The sequence below is a fragment of the Cheilinus undulatus genome, linkage group 10 (assembly GCF_018320785.1).
Source record: "Cheilinus undulatus linkage group 10, ASM1832078v1, whole genome shotgun sequence".
Classification (NCBI taxonomy): Eukaryota; Metazoa; Chordata; class Actinopteri; order Labriformes; family Labridae; genus Cheilinus; species Cheilinus undulatus.
In genome coordinates this window covers 39,421,450-39,443,214 of record NC_054874.1, presented here as the reverse complement: position 1 = coordinate 39,443,214, position 21,765 = coordinate 39,421,450, and the positions used below count along the sequence as shown (strand labels likewise).

General features: G+C 37.4%; 2 protein-coding genes across 11 annotated transcripts in view; one reads left to right on the top strand and one right to left on the bottom strand.

The window, feature by feature from the left end:
* Positions 1 to 13,965, bottom strand: part of rapgef2b (Rap guanine nucleotide exchange factor 2b) — a 171,366-nt gene extending 157,401 nt beyond the window's left edge. For all 10 annotated transcript variants that reach the window (XM_041796903.1, XM_041796904.1, XM_041796911.1 and 7 more), the window contains exon 1: positions 13,314 to 13,965. In XM_041796903.1, the coding sequence (XP_041652837.1) occupies positions 13,314 to 13,382 (69 nt within the window). In that variant the 5' untranslated portion in view covers positions 13,383 to 13,965. The remainder of the gene's footprint in view (positions 1 to 13,313) is intronic.
* A 2,537-nt stretch (positions 13,966 to 16,502) lies between these two features.
* LOC121516147 (uncharacterized protein C4orf45 homolog) lies at positions 16,503 to 19,392 on the top strand. The gene is made up of 3 exons (XM_041797244.1): positions 16,503 to 16,728; positions 17,539 to 17,768; positions 19,336 to 19,392. The coding sequence occupies exons 1-3, from the start codon at positions 16,503 to 16,505 to the stop codon at positions 19,390 to 19,392; spliced, it is 513 nt and encodes a 170-aa protein (XP_041653178.1).
* The last annotated feature ends 2,373 nt before the right edge of the window (positions 19,393 to 21,765 follow it).

The following is a 21,765-nucleotide window of genomic DNA, read 5'->3' as shown; positions in this document are numbered from 1 at the left end:
GCAGTAAATGTACAGTGTGACCCTTGGAGTGACATCCTGATTGAAGAATGGAGACAATGCAACCCCAGGAATGCACACTGTCAATGAAACCTATGCAGCATACAGCAATGAAAGTTTCACTGGGAATAAAAGTGTTCACTGTGCATAACAACTCGACATCAAAATGTGAAATCTGTCAAAACTAAAAGCATCATTTCCCTGCATTTTTGCCTGCAGAGTTATGGAAATAAAAAGTTTCAAACGAACAGATCAAAGCAGCTGGTATATGAATGACATAACCTGGAGTGAGGCCTCAATATGCCAACACTCCAGATAAGTAGGGAGAAAGCAACAGACAAAAGACTTCAGAGTGAGCAAATTCAAAGTGGAGTCAAAGTGGTTTACCTCCTGATATGTGTAGTAGAAATTGTGTTCCTTTGACTTCCTCTCACCCTCCTTTGTTTAAAAAGGAACCCTGATAAGAATCGGTTAAATGATATAAAGGATACTCTCACAAACTTGGCAACACAAATGACTTGTTCACATGAACTTCTCGAGGAAGTATCCACCTTAAACACTGTCTAAAACCTATTGTATCTGTGTTTTTCATATGCTCAGAGTTACACAGTACATTACCTTGAAGAACTATGACTTTAAGTACGGTTTAACTGAAAGAAATATTTTATTCTTTAGCTGTGAATGACAGATTTGCTGTCAGTCTAATGCTTCTAATGCTTCACAGATACTGATGTTCATTATGAAAGTCTAACTGCCAACATTTTTTATTTATGAATGATCAACATTGCGAGTGCAAGAGGGAGAGAAAAACAGCAGAAGAGAGCAGTCTGTTGGTACATCCCTCCAGTAAATGCACTGACTGAGTTTTGATGTCTTACATTAAAACTTAAGCTTCAAGTGTGTTGTTATGATTTTCTTCATCTGTTTGGTGCCATTACGGAGCTGCACTCGTACTTCATAGCCATTTCAGATTGGACTGGTGGTGGCTGCATCTTGGCACCTCATGGTTTGATTTTCATTTCAGCTTGCATCCAGACTGCATACAGGAGAAACACATCTCACACCAGAGAATATAGAGAACCGAAATATTTTTTTCTGCAGACAAGAAAATCATCATTAAAGAACCATATTAATCTCATTTTAGCAGGTATGTTTATCTACTCCTGAGTAATACGTCTGCAGTGTGTTCCTTGATGACCCATATGAAGGCAACATGTCGTTCTAACGAAGTTGTTCAATACAATTCAAATCTTATTGAAGCTTTCTTTGTCTCACATCGGTAGGATATTTCACAGGATATTTCACAGGGAAGATAAGCACCATAACATTGTCCTTCTAGTTTGTACTTTTCAAAATAAAAGCCGGGTTTGGTAACCTTGCAAAGCAGATGGATACGCCCGTTTCCTTGTTTTTCACTGGCGAATCCATCTTGCTAAGCTTCCACCTGAACCGTTTGGGCCTGGTTAAAAAGTGACAGGGCCAATCAGCGATGAGGGGCAGTACTTTCAGGCGCACACAGTCGTGACATAAACAAGCAGCAGCAAGAGCTGGTGCAGTTATGGAGGAAGAGATTAGCGTGGATGCAGCCAAAGCGCCAGTTTTATCAGAACTTGACAACATTTCTTAGTTAAAAGAAGAACAAAGAACAGCAGTGAGTTGTTTTCTTTTCAAAAACGACAAATGTCGAGTACTTGCATGTCGATAGTCGCCATGTTTTGCGTTAATCCTCAGTAGCCGCACATGCGCATCTCGATAGCCCCTACGTCACGTGTTTTGTTGCTTTTATTGGCCCGTAGAGATGTGACAGACAACGTTAATTCAATCACACACCGAGGTTTTTTCAAATCTGCCCTTTCTCAAACGTTTTCTATTGAAGCTTTCCCAGATGGATGTGTGAAATAAATCCATCTGGCATGTCAGGTTACTGGTTTGGTATTGTTGTGAAAAAAATCATTTCATTTGAATAGAAAGCTTTTATTCTGATTTTTTTCCATCTCTATTAGGCTCTACATTTGTAGGGAGATTTATCGAGGTAAAACCTATTGAGAAAAACAGGGCTGTGACAGCGCTGATATGCAGCCAGCACACAGTCCAAACATACAAAGCCTTGAACCAACCTGACATGCAGCAGCCACAAGCAGCAAACATCCACACAGTCTGAAATGGGCCATAGGGTGATTGGTGTGACACAAAGATCTCCTGATGTGATAGAATATTGAATTTAACATGTCAAAACATTAAAAAGTTATCTGAATAGGGGAAGGGGTTAATGATTATCAGCCTGGCTGATTATAGAGGCTGATATTTGGCACTTGTCCCATTATCTATATTGGCGTTTTAGTCTATCGATAAAATCAATTAATCAAAAAGTGAGTTACTTTGGTTCAACTGCGAGGTGCATTTTCCCCTTTGCTCTGTTTTCACTCGCCAAGGCAAGGTCTTCCTTCAGTTTTAATCATGGCATATTACTTTTGCCACATTAAATACATTTTTTCATCATAAATGCATATAGAATAAAATAATATGGAATGAGGCAGGGTGTAACAGGAGTAAACAGGCAGTTTAATTATGCTAGAGACATTGCAGCCCTTCATTTTCAATCTGTGTTTAGCAGTAGTTTTACTGGTTGATCAATGAGCTTATTGAAAAAAAAAAGAAGAAATGTCTCTAATTGGAGCACCTAAACTCTGTTCCTTTACTAGTTTCTTCCTACAATGTTTTTCTAATGTTGTTTGAGTTTAGAATGCTGCATGGATAAAACAAGCCGACTGAGTGCCAACTTTTTGTAATTTTAAGGAGTTTTATTCAGTTAACCTTTTATAAAATAAAATGTTGAAGAATACATCTGAAGGTCTGATCAATGAAGAGTCAATGATCAAAAGAATAATTACCTGCAACCCTGGAGGCATGAAACACCATTCAAATAACAGGAAGAAATCTTCAGTAGAGCAGACAAAACTCTCAAACCTACGTCTCACTTGCCTAATAGACAAGTATGCAATGCAGCAGGAGATTGTACCTTTGCAGATCTCAGTGCCACAAAGATCTAAACAATAAACAAGCGGGCAATGTGATGATACTGCCTTATCTCAGTTTCAATTTTTAGACTGAAGAGATTCAAAACATGAGCACTGGAAGTTACATCTGACACTGAGAAGAAGGCAAAGTTACTGAAACAATATCTAAGGGAGAAGATCTGAGGATGAAATACAGGCTGATGTTAAATCAACACGTATCCTTCAAGCTTGAACAGAAATATCCACTTACCTTCAGTGAAAATGTACAAAAGCCACTAAGAACACAAATGCTAGCTGACATTTTTGAGCCTAACCTTATTTTTGTGCTCCAGCAGTGTTCAATCAGGCCAGTGTGTGTTTAACTTACTTCAATCTCAGTGGAGCATTCAAACACAAACTACACTGGATTGGTCTTTTCATTATTAGATTTTAGGGAGAAGCAGGCATACAGAGCTACAAAAACAATCCTGATGTAGTCCAGTAGGGAAAGGTTTCTGGAATGCCTATGATTTCTGGCTCACATTCAACCATTAATCTGTGCAATTAAACTGTAAAATAACCATAAATGTCATCATCCAGCAGTAAAAACTGTATGATTTAAGGTTCAACCTTATCATCTGTTGCATCTCTAGACAGTCATAACACTGAAGAATCAATAATTTTAATACATGAATCAATACTTTCTATGGGTCCACTGACAAACAAGCAGCGCTATGCTTTATTGCAATCACAGTATCATAAAAAGGAGTTGATGTGGAATTAAAGCATATCTTAAATGAACCAATCATCTGTTTTTTCTCCTCTTCCTGAAACTTCCTCTGTAGTTAAACTGGGCAGAATACGTCACTGTGACTGACCGCAGTGCGTGAAACCACTCCAGCCCCTGCTTACAACACAAGAATAACATATGACATCAATTTACTAAGAAAACATCGATGCAAGCAGTGCCTAAATTTACGCAATAGTTTTTTGAAGAAGCAGCAGAAGAATTAGAAAACACTGTTCCCTGGGAGAAAAAAGACCCTTACTACTCCAGAAGACAAACCCTCTACTGGATTCAGTTCCACTATTAGAGGCAGCTGACTGGTAGGTTTAAAATAGGTGTTCACATGCTTCTGACAGGCTGGCAAAAATAGAAAGGCAGTCATAGAACAACACCTAGATTCATTAAATGAAAACAGCTTTGCAGGGGAAGGGAGGATGCTATTCTTCCGACTTGCATTCAAAAAGCTTCCTGATGCTTTTCCTCTTCCTGCTGCTTTTACCAGGCAGGATGCAGAGAGACAGGACAGCTTTGTGCTCATCAATCACGAATTGTAGAAACCATTTCCTCTAGCCGTTATACCTGTTTATACATTAATAGCTTAGGACTGAAAAGGACTCCTATTGAATGTCAAAAGTTTGACTTTAAGTGAATATTTTTATAGCCACAGCCAACATTTTACACAAAACCTGATTCAACTGTTTGCATACTGAATGTGCATTTGTAAAATCATCTTAGGGTCGTCATGAAAGCCGATTTCTAAAACTTCAACATAAATACTGAATATTATTCAATATTGCTGCCACTCTACAAATATATAATCATAATGTAAGCACTAGAAATTTAAACAGTTCAAGCCTGGATCCAATGAAGAAATTTAATTTAATTTTCAGGGACCAAGCTTGGCTTTTTGACTCAGAATATGTGTTTTGTACCTCATGGCCTTGCTTTACAACTTCTGATGTGGTCAGATAAAATCCAAACTAGCTATAAGCCACCCCAGAACAATTGATATGAAAATGGGGGGAGAAAAAAATGCTTGGTTTATTTTGGATTTAACAGAAGCATGCTACAGATAGCTTAAGCTATAGCTAACACAGATTCATTTTATTTTAGGGATTTTTTGGGGGGATTTTTGCTTATATACAATATGCTGATATTTCCATCCTCATTTTAGCTGATGCCAATAAATACACACATTATTTTTTTTATTTTAAAGAACTTCAAGTGTCTTCTGTGCAAAGAGAATCAAGCTGAGCTGAGAGAGAAGCGGGAAGGTAGACAGTCTGGATGTTGTTTTAATTTTGGAGCTTCATTCAAAATATCCAGGGCTTGTGGTGGGTCTCTTGATTGTGCTGTGCTCTTTGCAACCAGCTATACTTGATGGTACACCTGCACACTTTTATACTGCCGATATTTACCGTTCCACTGGTTGCCACAGTTATAACCAGAGAAATAACCATTACATTCTAGAATTGACTATTAGATGTGTATATTCCCAATTTAACACACTGCACCTTTAAGAGATAACGGTATAATAATTACCCATTTTAAAGCCTACATACACTCACTGTTTATTTGGCATAAATTCTTGTATTGTTTCATATCACATACCGTATACTGCAGAAACAAAAGATATCTATCCTTCTCCGCTCTGCTCTGAGCTGCTACACTGTACTGTGCTCCTAGAACAGATCCAGATCAGCGTTGGTTGGAGCAGAGTGGCTTCTTTGAGCCAAGCCTGACCTTTGTTTCATGCTTTTTTGGCGTTGGTATCATTCAACCCTTTATCAACTTTCATACTACAGTAACAAATATAGGTTCCTAGCTACCTGATATTGGATGTCTTCAATCAAATCAAGAAAAATTCTAAGCACGGTCCTAAACATCGTTCCTGCCCTGAAAGAGTACTTCTCTGTCTCCCTCTCTGGGCAGCTGTAGGTCAGGATATGGTGAAAAGCTTCTGTGCTTTTTTTAGTCATTGAAATAACAGACATTACCTTTTCAAAACATGGTGTCAAAATGTATCGATAATTTTAACAATCTTCTACATCTGTATGTACACCCGCATAATTTATGTCCTGTCAGTGTCACACGTCTGTTACTTTGATTAGCCGTAATCTAAACAGTAGATCTGTACGACTCAGCGATGAAGTTTCACCTTCATTAAAAAATAAATATGGTTTCCTTTAAGCTATTTCAAAAACAAATAGGTCTGGTATTCTGACCTGTTCATTTATGTACTTTTCTATCATGTAGTGATTGTTCTAAAAACATGGGATTATTCCTTATCCTGAATATTTGTTATTTTAGCTAAACCATTTAGCTCTTTGCTGTTTTTATTTGATTTTGAGTAATGACCAGCAAAAACCAAGGAATTATGATTCATTTTGCTCACGCTATAAGTCACGAGGGTCAAGAGTGTCCCTAGTCTCTTCATCCTGTGCTCATTCAGAATTATGTGGAAACAATGTAAAGTAGGCAGCCTGTCCCTCCAGCTATGTGGCTGTGAAAACAGGGTCACTGCAGCCAAGGACTGTTTGTTTGTGGCCTTAGTTTTGCCACCTGCAGCCAAACAGCAGCAGCGATGTCAGTGGTGAGTCAGGCTACCTGCTGCTGATAAACAAACCAGCTGAAGCAGAAATATTCATCTATGCAGCAGCTGGGAGAGCCAAGAGTTTGCAGGTTTGTGTTCCTCCTGCAAGACTTCAGGGTTAGGGGGATTTTTCTTGCTAACTGATGAATAAGTGGGGCGGTCTTGGGTATATACTCAAGGTCCTTCATGACTGAGAGTTGAGTGATGAGAGAAGACATGGATGCTACTTCAAAGCATTCTGTTCAATGCCTCCGTGCATCAAATTAATGGCATTAAATCTGGAGTAAACAAGCAATCCTCAATACACACACACAGCCACCATTCCAAGTTCAAAAACTTTCTGCAGACTGAAGAGCTTGGCATGCAAATGGTCTGTTGGGCTTCCATGTCCCCAAAACCTTTTTATATCTTTATCTAGACAGAGAGAAAAAGATACCAAGAGTTAAAAGCATGGTTTGGGAAGACAGACCATCCCCCACAGTGGGACCTGACAATTAGAGTCCGCTGTCATTAGAGGCCACTGTCATACAAAGACGAGCTTCAAAAGAGATAATGGACATACATTCTAGGCTACAAGATACAATTCATTTTAAAGGCACACTAAAATAAGGGTAGTGGTCGGGATGGCACAACAAATCTCAAATTCATAATTACTGCAAGATGAGCATTCACAATAAACTAGGGATGCACAACAGGAATGGCATGATATCAGTATCAGCTTAGAAAGTTACAGGCAAATTTGAACATATCTGCCAATATTTACAAAAGAATATGTCAACAATATAAATTAGCCTACATTGTTGGTACACATCATCCGTGCACACTTTTAGGTTTTTGGAGATTAATTAGGCTGGACCAACAGATCCACGACAGCTTTAGTCTCATGTTTTTGTACATCCTCACTCCTTAAATTTTAAAGTATGTTTTAACAATTGACGATTTAGGTCTGAACTATATTTTTGTACCAGTATTGTTGGTATATCAATATCATCTAAAATAAACTTGTAAATATTAGCAACAGCTGGGCCTGAATAAAGCCAGTCATATCATCTGCTACAGTGGACTAAGCTACAACTGAGTTTGGCTCAGATCTACATCAAGTTCACCAAGTGTGACACAGAGTGGTCTTAGTTGGTCTCGTCATGCTCATTTGTTTGCTGAGAGCACACTTTTCTCTCGTTCTAACTTCTGTCACACAATCAATAGAAGACATTGATAATACAAACCAAAAGAAAAGAAGTTATTATTTCCTTATTGAACCTTTCTTTTAGTGATGCATGATGCTGCCTGTCTGATGAATATTAACACGTTTCTCAGTGTTTAAAATGCCCATCACATCTGCTCAAGAATCAATCATCAAGAATGGAGTCTTTACAGTCAAAGTAGCACCTCACACTGGTTTCTTTAAACAAATTATTTTGGCATACTGAGAAAGATTTTTAAAATGCTGGCACACACTCTCAGTAATCAGCACATCCAGGGCAGCTCCTTTTCTACCTGACACATCTCATTTTCAGGGATATTATTGTATTTATTCAAATAGAGCTTGTCTATTAAATTGAAACGTTTTATCAGCTACTGCCAGAGTAAACTCCCAAATTTATTGCTCAATCACAGATGACTCGCCGTCTCTGATGCCTTCATGCCTTTTCACTAATAAATCTGTTTTAAAAAACTGCATCGCCACTGTGTGTTATGACCACTGTTTTGCATTTTCTGTTCACATTACATTGGATAGGTCTCACCTTTAAACTTAGGAGACTTCACTGTCTCTCTCCTCTGCTCTTGGAGAGAGGAGCAGTGACACTTGCAGTGCCACTTCAATCGAACTGAAATCCTGCATCTTTGTGTGAAGTTGAGGATGTATTATTTTTAAGTTCTTTGGGGCATAAGTGCTGTGAAAAAAATTAGAAAATCATATTTTTTGCTGGGTTTGTGTCCTTCTCTCTACCTAGATTGTACACATTGTACTGCACCCCACCCACGATTGTCAGACCAGCAAGATTTGGGTCAGATGACAGCTAATTGACCAACCAAACGACCAACTAGCTGGAAGGTGTCAGCCCTATTGTTTCATGGTCAAACAGAATATAAAATGTTAGCATTGTGGGAGTGTCACACCAAAAGAGGTAATAATCTAAACATCAGTAAAGACATCAGCCCTGATTTTTTTACAACTGGTGCACCTCTAAATATTTGTTTATTTATTAGACTTAATATCCTTAACACAACATAGAAAAATATCATAAATCATCACATTTCTGACAGAGTGCAGGCCTATGGTAAAGACACTTGGTATACATGGGTTAAATTCTATGATTCAAAAGTGAATCAACCATATTTAGGCCCCATTAAACTCACATTTATTTGGGGAAATCCTGCATTTTTGCATCATACTGCTATAAATGTAGCAGAAAGATAATACATCATATTGCCATTTGTTCCACAGTATTGTTCAACTTTAAGTTTATGGATTAGTAATAGTCTGTTTTTAACCACTTTAAATTTCCTACAGATGAGAGAGATGGCTAACAATGGTGTTATTTTCATTGCATTTTATTATAATCTATAAGAAACCAACCATTCAAAAATGATGAATTGTTCTGACACAAATGCAAATAGCTAATCCAGTAGCACTACTAGTGTTTAACAGATGGGCTCTCCTGCTTATTCAGCTGCTGTATCCTTGACACTTGTCATGCTAAGTATTTAACAAGGGATCTGCTCAATATGACTGTATGACATGTTAAATCTAAGCCCATCCTAGCATCCTACTGCAGAGGCGGGCTGCTGTCACTGTCTATAAATCTGATAACGTGTCCGTCCTGGTATGGTCTCCTCTGTGCAGAGAGCAAAAAGACAACCCTGAGGCAAGGCAGAGGAGGAGCAGCTATTTTAAGATAACACCCTACAAACCCTTTCTTACTTAATTGAGTCTCTATATGATGAAATACATCATCCCTACAACCCTTTTGGATTACATTCAAACACAGGCTAAATGTGTGGTTGAACTGGGGAGAAATGCAAAAGAATATGTGGCCTTGTAGATGGAATAGCAATCATTTAACTATCAATTAGAACAGCAAAGACCATGAACTAACCAAAACAATGCAGCATGGTGACATTGGTATCTAGGTTAAAAAAATGAGAAATTCTGAACTCTGTTCTCCCTCAAATGCAAACTGACTTTGAACATGAAATTGGAAATCAAACAGGCATGTCATGTTATCTTAATTTATATCATCGCTGAAAAATGTGCTGCGGTCTTCACAGAAAAATGTGTCCTCCTCCCTCTGCTTTCTTCACTATCACACGGTCTCCTTTCCACTTCCAGTTACAGTCCCAAACGATGCAAACAAAGCAGCTGTGAACACTAGCCGTCAAGTGGTCAGTTATTTAACCTGCCATGTGACAATGGGGTGAGGCTCAGGGTCAAATCCCACTGTGGTCAGTCTTGAGGGATAGAGACAGATCCCTGTAACCGTTAGCTAATCCTGACAGAGAGACCCTGCCAACACCATTAGGATAAACTGTGTCAGCCAGCTCGGTTGCTGCTAGACACTTGAAAAGAACGCTGGCAAAGGTGCTGCCATTGAAGAACAAAGACGGGGAGAAGCAATAGAGCCACGCGTGATATTCAATGAAACCATGCACTGCTATGTCAAAAATAATCGTATGTTGCAGAAAAACCTCAGGCTTTTACTCTTGTGAAAGAAAAGGTGTGAATTCCTCAGTGATGCAACTGCGAAATAACCTGGAAGTAGTGTTTCTAAACACTTCCACAACCTGTTAGGACATCACACTCATACCTCTGACTAAATCATTCTGAAACAGTGATTTAGTCATTGTTTTCACTGCCCCACTTCTCCTCTGTTCATTTTCCCCTCATTTCAGAGACCCCCTGAATGAAATGTTTACATACTAACACAGCATGAGTTCACAACAAGGCTCCACAATGCTGAAGGACCACAGACATACCAGACATTTTTCAAATAAATCTCCTGTTGGGATATATTTTATGCAAGGCGGTATCTCTTTAATCGGACTATTTTGCAACTCAGTAATGCCTGGAGCATAATTCCCCCTCACATATTCTCGTCGGGGCTGTAAAGCATTCTGATGTTAATATGACACCACTGATGCAAATTCTTTCTGGTGGGTTCGAGCAGGATGAGACAGGTTATCTCACAGGTACTACGAGACTGCAAGTTTGAAATGAGGCCCAACAACAACAACAGGGAGCACTAATATTCACTCAGTTTGTCCTACGGTAGTTTCAAGATTGCCAGCAATTATTTCCTTATTAGGATCATCTCCATGTAGGTCACAGGTGTCAAACTCAAGGCCAGGGGGCCAAATCCGGCCCGTGGAACAGTTAAATCCGGCCCACAAGATGATCTCATATTTCTGTTATAACTGGCCCATCAGTATGAGGTCTGCAGATTTCCTCAAGTATAAAAATGTGAACTTATCCTTGATGACTTAAAATATCATTGTTAAGTCATAAAATTTGAAAAAGTAAGGAGTAAAAACATTAAGATAAGAAGTAAGGAATGTGGGAAAAGAAATTAATTTGTGGTTTAATTTCACATTTTCAATTTAGCATCTCACAATTAGGACTCAGACTGAGGATTCTGACTTTTAATTTTTCATACTTGAGTATTTCAACTCATTATTTTGACTTCTCATATAATATTTTGAGCTTTAAGATTCATAATTCCAATTTTAAAGTGATATTTTGACCTTTTATTTTTTTCATATTTTGATATTCTGACAATTATTTTGTATTTTATGTCATATTTTCAACTCCAGACTTTGTTATCATAATTCCATAGTTTGACCTTTTAGACTCACAATTTAAAATTCTGAATCATATTTTGACTTTTAATTTCATGATTACAAATTTTATTTCATATTTTGACCTTCTAAACTCATGATTTTGACTTTCTTTCTAATATATTTGCCCTTAAAAAACATTATTTTTCAATTTAATGTTTTGACCTTTTTGAACTAATACATTTAGTTTTCTCAGATTGTGAGCCTATAAACTGTTCTTTTTAACTTTGTAAATGTCACATTTCATATTTTATTACCAGTGAAACAAGGTTGACAGTTTATGGTTAAAAAGGTGACCCTGTTAGGCCCTCAGGTTAGTCCTGAATCCAGAATCTGGCCCCTGCTGTGGTTGAGTGTGACACCCCTGATGTAGCTAATAAAACAAAGAGTAGACTACCATGTCTGGATAATACACAAGCAGTTTGAGTTATTTATGAGCAATTAATCCATGGAAAAGTGATCAGAAAAAAATGAAGACTACTCAATCACTGCAGAAAATCAATCAGAAAAGCTTTGAAATCTATTATGTTCCCAAAAGGGCTCTTCACATGTGTCATTTTTGTTATTTCATGAGCAAAATTGTGAAAAAGCAACTGCCAGATCAATGAGTGATGAATAAATACTAGTTGTAACCCTTGTATCAACTTGTTTGTTAAATGAAGTCTCAAAGATCATTGCTAAATCCTGCATCCAACTCTTTGTTTCCATAACCATGATGGCATCTGTCACTTGCATAAATTATAGCCTGCATAAAGCTGTAAAGACTATGAGCCTACTACAGCTAACAAGCGGTCAATGACACCATAATTGTTTCCTCAATGTCAGATAGACAAGCAGAAGGCTGTGCCACTAACTGTAGCTCACTGGTTTTAAGTGGTGGCCTATTGATCGCCCATTGTGTGTGAAGCCTCTGCAGAAGCAGCATCCATCTGCAGTAGAGGCTAATGAAATGACCATGAAATATAATCTTTTCAGCCCCAGTTGGATTTAGTGTGTGTATCTGCTCAAGTCTGAAGACATGCATTTTGAGGAGCATGTGTGTGGCTTTAATAGTGGCAACATTTCAGAGCATTTGCATATCCAGGAGAGAAACCAGTAGCTCTCTAACCCTTGTTATCAATGATATAAAGGGTTGAAAATGTGCAGTTACTGCGTTGCGCTTTAAAGTAATTAAGAGACAGACTTTTCATGAACCATCAGAAAAAAACACATTCCATGTGCATCATTTCACACATTTTATAAGCACAGCCCAGGCTAGATATATCTCTTCAATCATGCATCAGAAAATCAATATGGGGTGACTGTTGTTAAGAATAACAGCATCTGCCACCATCAAATCTTAAAGAGATGCAGACTGAGCTTGGCTGTTTGAAGAGTTCAATAGGAATTACATTAAACCATCATCGTGTATCAATCGCATTGAACTAAATCAACATAAATCTGATCTCAGCAAACAAAATGCAGTAATATATTTCGAAAAGAATGTAAATGGTGTCATTCTGTGATTTCCACCTTTTTAAAACATGCATTTAAAAACATCTAAGAAACATTTTTAAAAGTGGGGAAACACTGGAGACATCATACTAGCTGAGAGGTATTGGCATATGTTTAAAAAGGGGGGTTGCACAGATAATAAGACAACCAAGACGTTAGGTGTGGTAACGGCTAGTATTAGCTAACGGCTAGGTTAGGACTAGCAACAGCCGGTGCCCTTTTCATACTTTTCTTTTTTCCACCTCTTTCGTTTATTTTTCTAGATGCACGAGTACTTTTACCCAGCATAGTGTTAGCAGCATGCACAAATGTCAAGTACAGGAAAAGAGTACATATTGAGGCTATCTTAAGTTCGGCTCCCACCAAGGCTGCAGCTCCTGTTATGTTAAGTAGCCTTGATTATCTCTGCTGATAGAGGGCTTAGCGGGATGTGACCACACGAAAACATTGGGACAAGCTGAATGGCAACAGTTGCATGCATAGAAAACACTGTTGCAGTTTCAGCGTGATGCACTGTTTCTATGTAATGATTAATTAGCATACATAGAGACCATCATTTTCAAACAAAGAGAGAAGTTGTAGTTGGTTATAATTGGATATTTTTCCTGACCTGTTGCGTCCTTTCAGCCGGATTCATCATCACAGCCTGCCGAAAGCTGTTATCCACATAAGACGCCATTGTTTTGGAAGAAGACGTCTGGATATTAAATGTCTTATCCTAGAATATGTTTAAATATATCCAAAGCCTGGGATATAAACAAGAAAGCCCCCTGCTGTCTTCACTTTATTCTCGTCGCCTGAGCTCCAATACTAGCGGATAAGCTGGGAGTGCCCGGAGCCAGGCCACGACGGGAGCCAGACAGCCGAGCAGTCTCCTCGGGGTGTCTGTCTCTCCCTCTCTCTCTCTGTTAACCAAAGCCGAGACCGTCAGCGGAAACTTTTCTTTACAAAGCGTGGCTCAAACTGTCTTCTAGAGTTGTTCCATCTGAGAAAAATATGTCCTTTTGTTCAAGGCAACGTTCACCACAGCCATTCCTTGTGTCTTCAGCATTCTGCTAGCGACGAAAAAAGAAATTCCATGTAGGGTCCACGCGCACAGACACGCAAAAAGTGAGCCAACGGCTAGCGGTTACCCCGACAGCAACAACATGGCGTCCATGTTAAGAGGAAGACCCGAGTACACTCACTGAGAAAAACACCTATTTTAACATTTTTACTGGGTCTAAAAGTAGAGACAGGTCCGACGCCGCTGCGCTCTGTTGTGTGCCACCATGGTGACTGACACAGCAGAGTAAAGCCAGCAGGAGCTAACGGCCGGACTTCCGTAAAAGGTTTTCAAAATAAAACTATCAAACGCTTTACGTTTGAACCTTTGAACACAAAGAAACAATGGATGAGGTGGTTTATTTTGGGAGGGGTCTGCGTCAAATGAAATAAAAAGAGGGCTTTTTCTCTCTAGTGTTTAAATTTACCCCTACATAGGCAACATTTAAAAGAAATCAGGATGTTTTTTTTTTTTTTAGATTGCTGGCTTGTTAAATACGCATTTAACGCATCTTTATCTTCAAATAGACTGATAGACCTATGGAATAATAAACATTAAAACAACATTAAGCATACATTATTATTATTATTATTATTATTTTTATTGACATGAGACATGGAGAGAGATATTATGGGTGAGGGATATTTTCATACTTTGATGAAAAAAATAAATTTAAACAAAGAGGTAAGTAGATAAGACACAAACATCAATGAAACACATTTACAAGATGAAAACTTAGTAGCCCATAAGAGTGGCACACATAAGCGTTAAAAAATAGATTAAAACAAAATAAAAACTGGACAATAAAATGAGCCTTAAAGGGAGGTGTAAAAGGATACACTGTGGATCAATATACGCGAAACCTCCTTTTCATTTCTTTGCACGTTTAATAGTTGGTATCGTATTTTCAATTGAATTTCTGTTATACGTCATTGTTTTATTGCCATACATCATTTTAATAAAGCCAATTTTGTTGTCTAATTTAAATAATTGTATTTCCTATCTAGCTGTTACTGTCCATGTCTAGCTTGACAGAGTTTCAGTCACAAGGGGCGGCTCATGGGCGAGTCCATTTAACAAAAAAAAAGTGGGAATAGGGAGGGGAGAGTGCCATGTGACAAAGTAAGGCTTTAGGGCCATCTAGTGACAAGATTAAGTACTGCATATTTTGACTGACAAGGTACAAACCCATGTTATCTTACGTGATGGTCTACAAATCAAAAGTTGGCTACTTAAATATTTTAAAGCATAATAAAGTAAATGAACTCTCAAAGCACAATGATCCATATGGAAAATATATGGAAAATCAATAACATGCAAGTATTCCTAATGCACTTGGTAAGGTAGAACTCACCTTCCCTATACATTATATGGACTCTAACCAAAATGAATCAATAACAATATATCCAAATTTATTTTATGTACCATTCTTATCAATAATCTGAATGATCAAAGTGATGAAAATAAAATATATTGTTGCCTTTCCAAATGAGTTGCACAGCTGATTTAAGTTAGAAAATGTGAACCGCTTATGTACATTCTGAATCTCCTCTTATGATCCTTTAATTACTAATCTAGAAAGAAGGAAATAAAACACGCAGGATGAAACAACACATGTTCAGATTATGGATAATACATCTAAAACAGATAAAATGTTAAGTAAATTATTTTATTATTTAATTATTTTATGCTGTGGATGTGTAATGTCTTCTACAAAAGCACCAAATTGTAATCAGCTTTTTGAAAATCCCCAAGTTCATTCATTAAGGGTGCTGATATTTTCACGGTTTAAGTCAACAATCTGTAGTGGAACAACTCATGTACACAGTTATCCCATAGAGTGTTAAATGTGAGATAGGATCAGCAAAGATAAGGCTTTATTGATTCTCAATATAGGGCTGCATGGTGGTGCAGTGGTCAGCACCGTCACCTAACTACAAGAGGATTCATGTGTGAAGGGCCTTTCTGAGGGAAATTTGCATGTTCTTTCTGTGCTTGTGTAGGTTTTTCCTCCCACAGTCCCAAAATATGCCTGTTAGATTAATTTGTGACTTAAAATTGCCAAAACGTGTGAGCCTTGGTAGTGGTGTTCTGCCTGGAGATGTGTTCTCTTCATTAATTCCCCACTTTTTTGTAAGCGGACAATCCAGCAAAGATAACCATCCTGCATTACAAAAAGGCCATCTTGCATATCTATATGCAAGGCTGTCTTGCATATTTTTCACTTAAAATGAGCCTTTTGTTCTGCAAAATCTTTATTCTGCTCCAGAGAGTAAGGTCTGACTTGTAAAAATTAACAAAATTAATTATTTGGATATTATCAATTATTGGAGTGAATACTTTTGGCAATATAGTGAGATGGATGACCCTGGTGAAAAATGAAATCATGTCACAGCAGCAACAACAGAGATTAAATAGATGAGGAGCTTTTGGACTGAAACTGAATAAAAGAAATTAAAAAAATTTAAAACCCTCTACACTACACAGGAAAAAATATACAAAATTATCGCTAAATCAGTCACAGTAGTGCAGCTCCAACATCCATTATGACTTCATACCATGTAACAAATATGTAAAGTAAAATATACAAAATAATGTAACAACAAAAATATTTTTTTCTGGATTTGAAAATGTATTCGTTTACAAATTACTGACACAAGATTGTGTACATTGTATACATGATATGTGATGGACATGCTTCACTAGCAGCATCCCTTGTTATTACAACAGAACTAGGACACAACCACTGACGCCATGACAACCAGTGGTTGTGTGACAACCATCATGACCCCACAGAGAGAGCAGACTGCTGGGCTCAAGTTTTCACCCAGAGGCACCCGTTACAGAGATGCAGACAGTCTGCAAAGCCAGGCTGGATACACTTGTGTTCACACGGCCAAGCCACAGGGAGAAAAGATGATGAGAAATGAAAAAGCAGCTGCAGGAGAGCCACAGTGTGGACAGAGGATGATTTTCACAGGTAGGAGAGGAATGCAGAGAGTGTACTTTAATGTAACTGTGTGAACAAGGGTGCAAATTTAGATGAATTTAGATAGTTCCGTAGTTCACATTCCTATGTGATTTTGTTAAAGACCTCAATGCATTGTTCTTCAGTTACATGTTATGAAAGCATATGACCAGTGTCCATGCAAACATGACTGTAACTGAACACATGACAGCACTGTATTCAGGCATAAATGTGAATTTAAAAACCTGCCTAAGTGCATGTGGAGTTAATGTGCAGTATGTTAATTTATATGCATAATTACGTGTCAGTGTACAGGCAGATGTGGCATTGCACTGAAATAATTTATGCATAACATAAACTCACCATATAACATTATACTCATATATTACACCTGAATATTGTCCAAGGGATTATAATGCCCATGTTCTGTTAATATACTGAATAAACACTAAAACATAAAAGAGCATTAAAGAGAAAGCTCTTTTATCTGATCAACTCTTGAAACATGATTATCATCTTTAAATCACTCCAGTCCACCGTCAGTATGACAGGATGTTCTGCTTTCTTTGTTCATTCTTCAAACTCAACTTACATGACCTTCTAATTTCCTCATTTAGTCTCTTAATTCGATAATATTTCTATTGAATTCACACAATAGCTGCCAGTGACATTGTAAAAGAATAATACTGGCAATTTCCTGAATGTATGTATTCCTGAATGAATGTCCTCTTCTCCTTTTCACATTCGTCACTGTAAGTCTTGAATGAAGGACCCATTTTAATTTTCCCTGTTTCTGACAACACCACCTCTTATTATAATAAGGTCCAGATGGAATCGGAGACTACAGGCCAAGATCGAATTATTTTCCCCAGTACATCGGTGTGGGCAACTCATCACCTGAGGCTACGGGTGACCTCAGTTACCTGTGTCGGGCTGCACCAAACGCCGCCCCTCCTGTGCCAAGGCAGGGATATGTGGGGGAAGTGGGCTGGGGCTGGCAGTACAACCAGCTGTTGAACAGTGGGACACTGCACAGCAATATGCAAATTAAGGTAACAATGTGTACATGTTATGCAAATGAGCATAAAGACACACAGACGTTATCGTTGAGGAAGGAATTTAAAAAAGAGCTAGACCTGAATCCCCAAGAAATCCCCCTGGAATTTATTTATTTGAATAGAAGTATTACTATGAATATTCCACAGAAGCCTTATTTTTTAATTTTGGTTTCCATCTATCTGTTGGTTCATCTGTCTGTCTGTAAAACATATATGTCCTCACTTTCTGTGCTAAGTTTAGATTTCCCGGTAAATCAAAAGCTTTGCCCTCAGGCCCAGCTCCCTCTTCACCATGACAGTCCTGTACAAAGACCACATCACTGCTGATGCTGCACCAATCCACCCGTCTGTCTCATGCATCATTTTACTCTCACTTATGAACAAACCCCAGAGATACTTGAATTCCTTCACCTCCCTAATGTGAGGGAGAAATCCAGCAGCAAACCATACCCTTGGACTTCCTGCAAACTGCCCCATTGCTTAGTGGAAGTCTTAGCCTGAAGAGGCCAACAGAACAGCATCATCTGCAAGAAGCAGAGATGAAACTCTGAAGCTTTCCCCCGAATCCTGATTAGCAGTCCAACATGCACAGAGAATGTGTCTGACTTTGTGCTGAGAATACAAACAGCTTTCTCAGCAAAACATACTTGTTATCACATCACCCATTATCTCATGAAAACAGAGTTAAATTGAATATATGAATGCATGCTCCCATTATGTACAAGTTAAGTAGCACAAAATGAAATGCAAGAAAAATTGAATTTATAAAGACTAGTGTTTTACAAAAAACAAGGCACACTCACAAACTAGTTTATGTATCAATAAGTTTACTGAAATATGTGAATTACTGAAGGGATAATGGATGTCGTTTTTCCCTCATTTGCATTAGGTTATATTGTATTGTAAAGATATGATACTGATACGTACAGGAGTCCTGAATAGACCTCAATTCATCAGCATATTTTGCTTTTATTAAAGGAAAGAAATAATCTGTTTTGTTGGGATCTGGACTTATTTATCTTGTTATCTGAAGGTAATGACAATTGTTTAACCCTGGTAACAATTTAATTTCTCAACATCTGGAGAAAATAACTGAATTAAACTTATTATCATAGGAAAACACAGTCACAGAAAAAGTTACAGATGCATGTCCTTTAAAGGCTTCTGTAACTTTGTATATGTTTTGTATCTACTGTAAATATTTCTATAAAAATGAACAGAAATCATATGTGTAGTTAAAAAGGTACCAATCATGAGATGCTTCATAGGCTCTACATCAAATATATGTATTTTTTGTTTAATTTAAATCTTCTGTATTAAAGTTCAATGATGTTTTATTTTTTAAAGTGAGCAAATTTGTGGTGTTAGGTCTTTTTAAAAAATATTGTTGACCTTCGTAGTCATAAATGTTGTTTTCACTGCTGAATATTTAAAACCTTCACACTATTTTTATCTGGAATTTATAACTTCATATCAGGAACAGAGATAAAACTGACTTCAAGGCAGTATCTTTAAAAGAGTTGGTATTTAATTTCCTTTTTTTTTTTTTTTTTTTAAATAGAAAACTGAATTCCGGGAAGCGCTGGAGGACAAAGTGACTCAAAGGTTTCAGAGCTAACAGTAAGAAGACATTTTAAACCCTCACATAGGACTCATTTGTTGGATGTATTCAGTTTCCCTCACTTAGAATCGTATTACACCATGAGGCTGTGTGCTGTGTCAAACGGATAAGTGAGAACATCTCAGGTGTTCAGAGTGTTGAGTGACTCATTGCAGTGTCTCTGCTGCCCTTATCCATAATGCAACACTTCCACTTTAGCAGGAACGCACAGCGCCTCAAGCCGCTGCTGAGAAAAACTCAGGTGTTGTCACACCGTCTGATTTAAACAGTTACCTCAGCAAACACTCAGTGATACACACCCTATAATTTAGCCTCTTGTTTAACATGAACTACATTGTTTGCATTGTTGCATAAAAAGTGTATCCCTCCAGTTGTGCAATGGGCTTATGTTTAATTTCATAAACTGAATGAATGGGAGTTGATGACCCTTTCTCAAGGTTTTTTCTTTGACCTGTTCTTTACTTTACAGATCCTAAAAAAGGGCATCCAAATATCCTTAAATGGTCACTGTGAAAGCATTTAACTTTGCAGTCCCTCAGACATCATAGGCCTGTCTTTGGCACCACCCTCAGGACAAAGTCACAAAATGTGCCCTGCAGGCTGTTAAGGTTTTAAATAAGAACCAATGCATTCAGCCCTGAGAAAATAAAAGAGGCGGATGAAACTTTAAAAGATTTTAAAACGTAGCTCTGACCCTTCAAGATATTTGTCAGCAATAAGTAAATAAAAATCTGTAAAAGCTTAAGTAAAAAAAAATAATACCAAAGAAAAGGCTAGTGTAAAAACAGTGATAAAAATATTAACTCAAGTCTTACATTATGTTAATCAGTAGTTAAAAAAAATCCACACTGAATAGGCCCTTAAAGCACCAGCAATTCTAAGAAAAAACAAGGGGTTAAAGGACCAGAAAGCCCGTAGCTGATTTCCTATGATAAAATAAAATCAAAATATCACACAGAACATTTTCTTTCAAATCTTCGCATAGTTCCTAAAATCAGATAGGAGGCTGCAGTGCCTGACAAATACAACACAGTGCCAATACAATACAAAAGATATAATGCATTTCAATGCCATGCAACATGATGTGATATGAAATTATATGAAATGATACAGTACCAAGCAAAAAAAGACAAAAAATATACAATAGGATGCAATACAATATGATGTGATCCCACGTGATGTGATAATATGATGCAATGGGATATGATACTATATGATATGATACAATGTGAGGTGATGTAATATAATACATTACAAAATGGTACAACACAATAAGCAAAAAGAGACAAAAGATACTATACAATGCTCTACAATATTGAGACAAAATATGGTACAATATGATACAATGAAATACGATGCAATACAGTATGATAGGATAGTATAGGATAGGATGCGATATGATACAAAGCATAAAGAGACAAAAAGATACAGTTCGATGAAATTCAATACGATGCGATACATGGAATAAGAAAAGACATGATGCAATCTGATGCAATGATATGCAACAAGTTAAGAAGTATGTCACAGTACAATACTAAGTGAAAAGATACAATAGATGTGATGTGACCCGATGTGACGCATACAATGTGAGTCCATGCAAAGTGATACAATACAAAATTATACAATATGAGTCTAAGCAAAAATACACAAAACGGTACGATGAAATCCGATACAATTTGATACGATACAATACGATGTGATTCAAAATGTGATGATGTAATACAATACAATGCAATGAGATGCAATGCAACACCATGCAATGCCATGTGATACAAAATGAAATACTATACAAAATGATACCAAATGATAATAACCAAAAGGCCAAAAAAAATGGTACGATATCATGTGATAAGATATGATGCAATACGTTATGATGAGATATTATGTGGTGTGAAAAAATACGTTGCAGTGCAATGTGATGTGATACAATACACTACCATGCAATGTGATGCGATGCAATGCAATGCCATCTGATCCTATGTGATATGATACGGTACTAAGCAAAAAGACCCAAAAAGGTACGATATGATGTGTTACAATGTGATGCGATATGTTACAGTGTGAATTCTTCTAATGGTATCATATCATATATCTTAATAAGAAGAAATAAGTTGAGTGCCAGAACACTAATGAAATGTTTTAGTATGATGCCACAGGATACCATACAATACAATTCCATCCAATATATGATAGAAATGATACAATACGTTATGATACCTTTCCATACCATACCATACCATATTAGTCGTATGGTAGCAACAGTTCTTTTTTTTCTTGTACATTTCTTTTCTTCTACTCAAGTCGACATAAAGACTAAGCCTCAAAAAGCCAGGGAAACAGAACCCTAACTAAAGGCCCTGACCAGCTGAG

Excerpts from the sequence above, each read along its gene's own strand:
- LOC121516147 (XM_041797244.1), top strand. The coding sequence starts at position 16,503 with ATGACAACCAGTGGTTGTGTGACAACCATCATGACCCCACAGAGAGAG. Across the intron at positions 16,729-17,538 it reads ACAGAGGATGATTTTCACAG|GTCCAGATGGAATCGGAGAC; the intron begins GTAGGAGAGGAA and ends TATTATAATAAG. Across the intron at positions 17,769-19,335 it reads ACAGCAATATGCAAATTAAG|AAAACTGAATTCCGGGAAGC; the intron begins GTAACAATGTGT and ends TTTTTTAAATAG.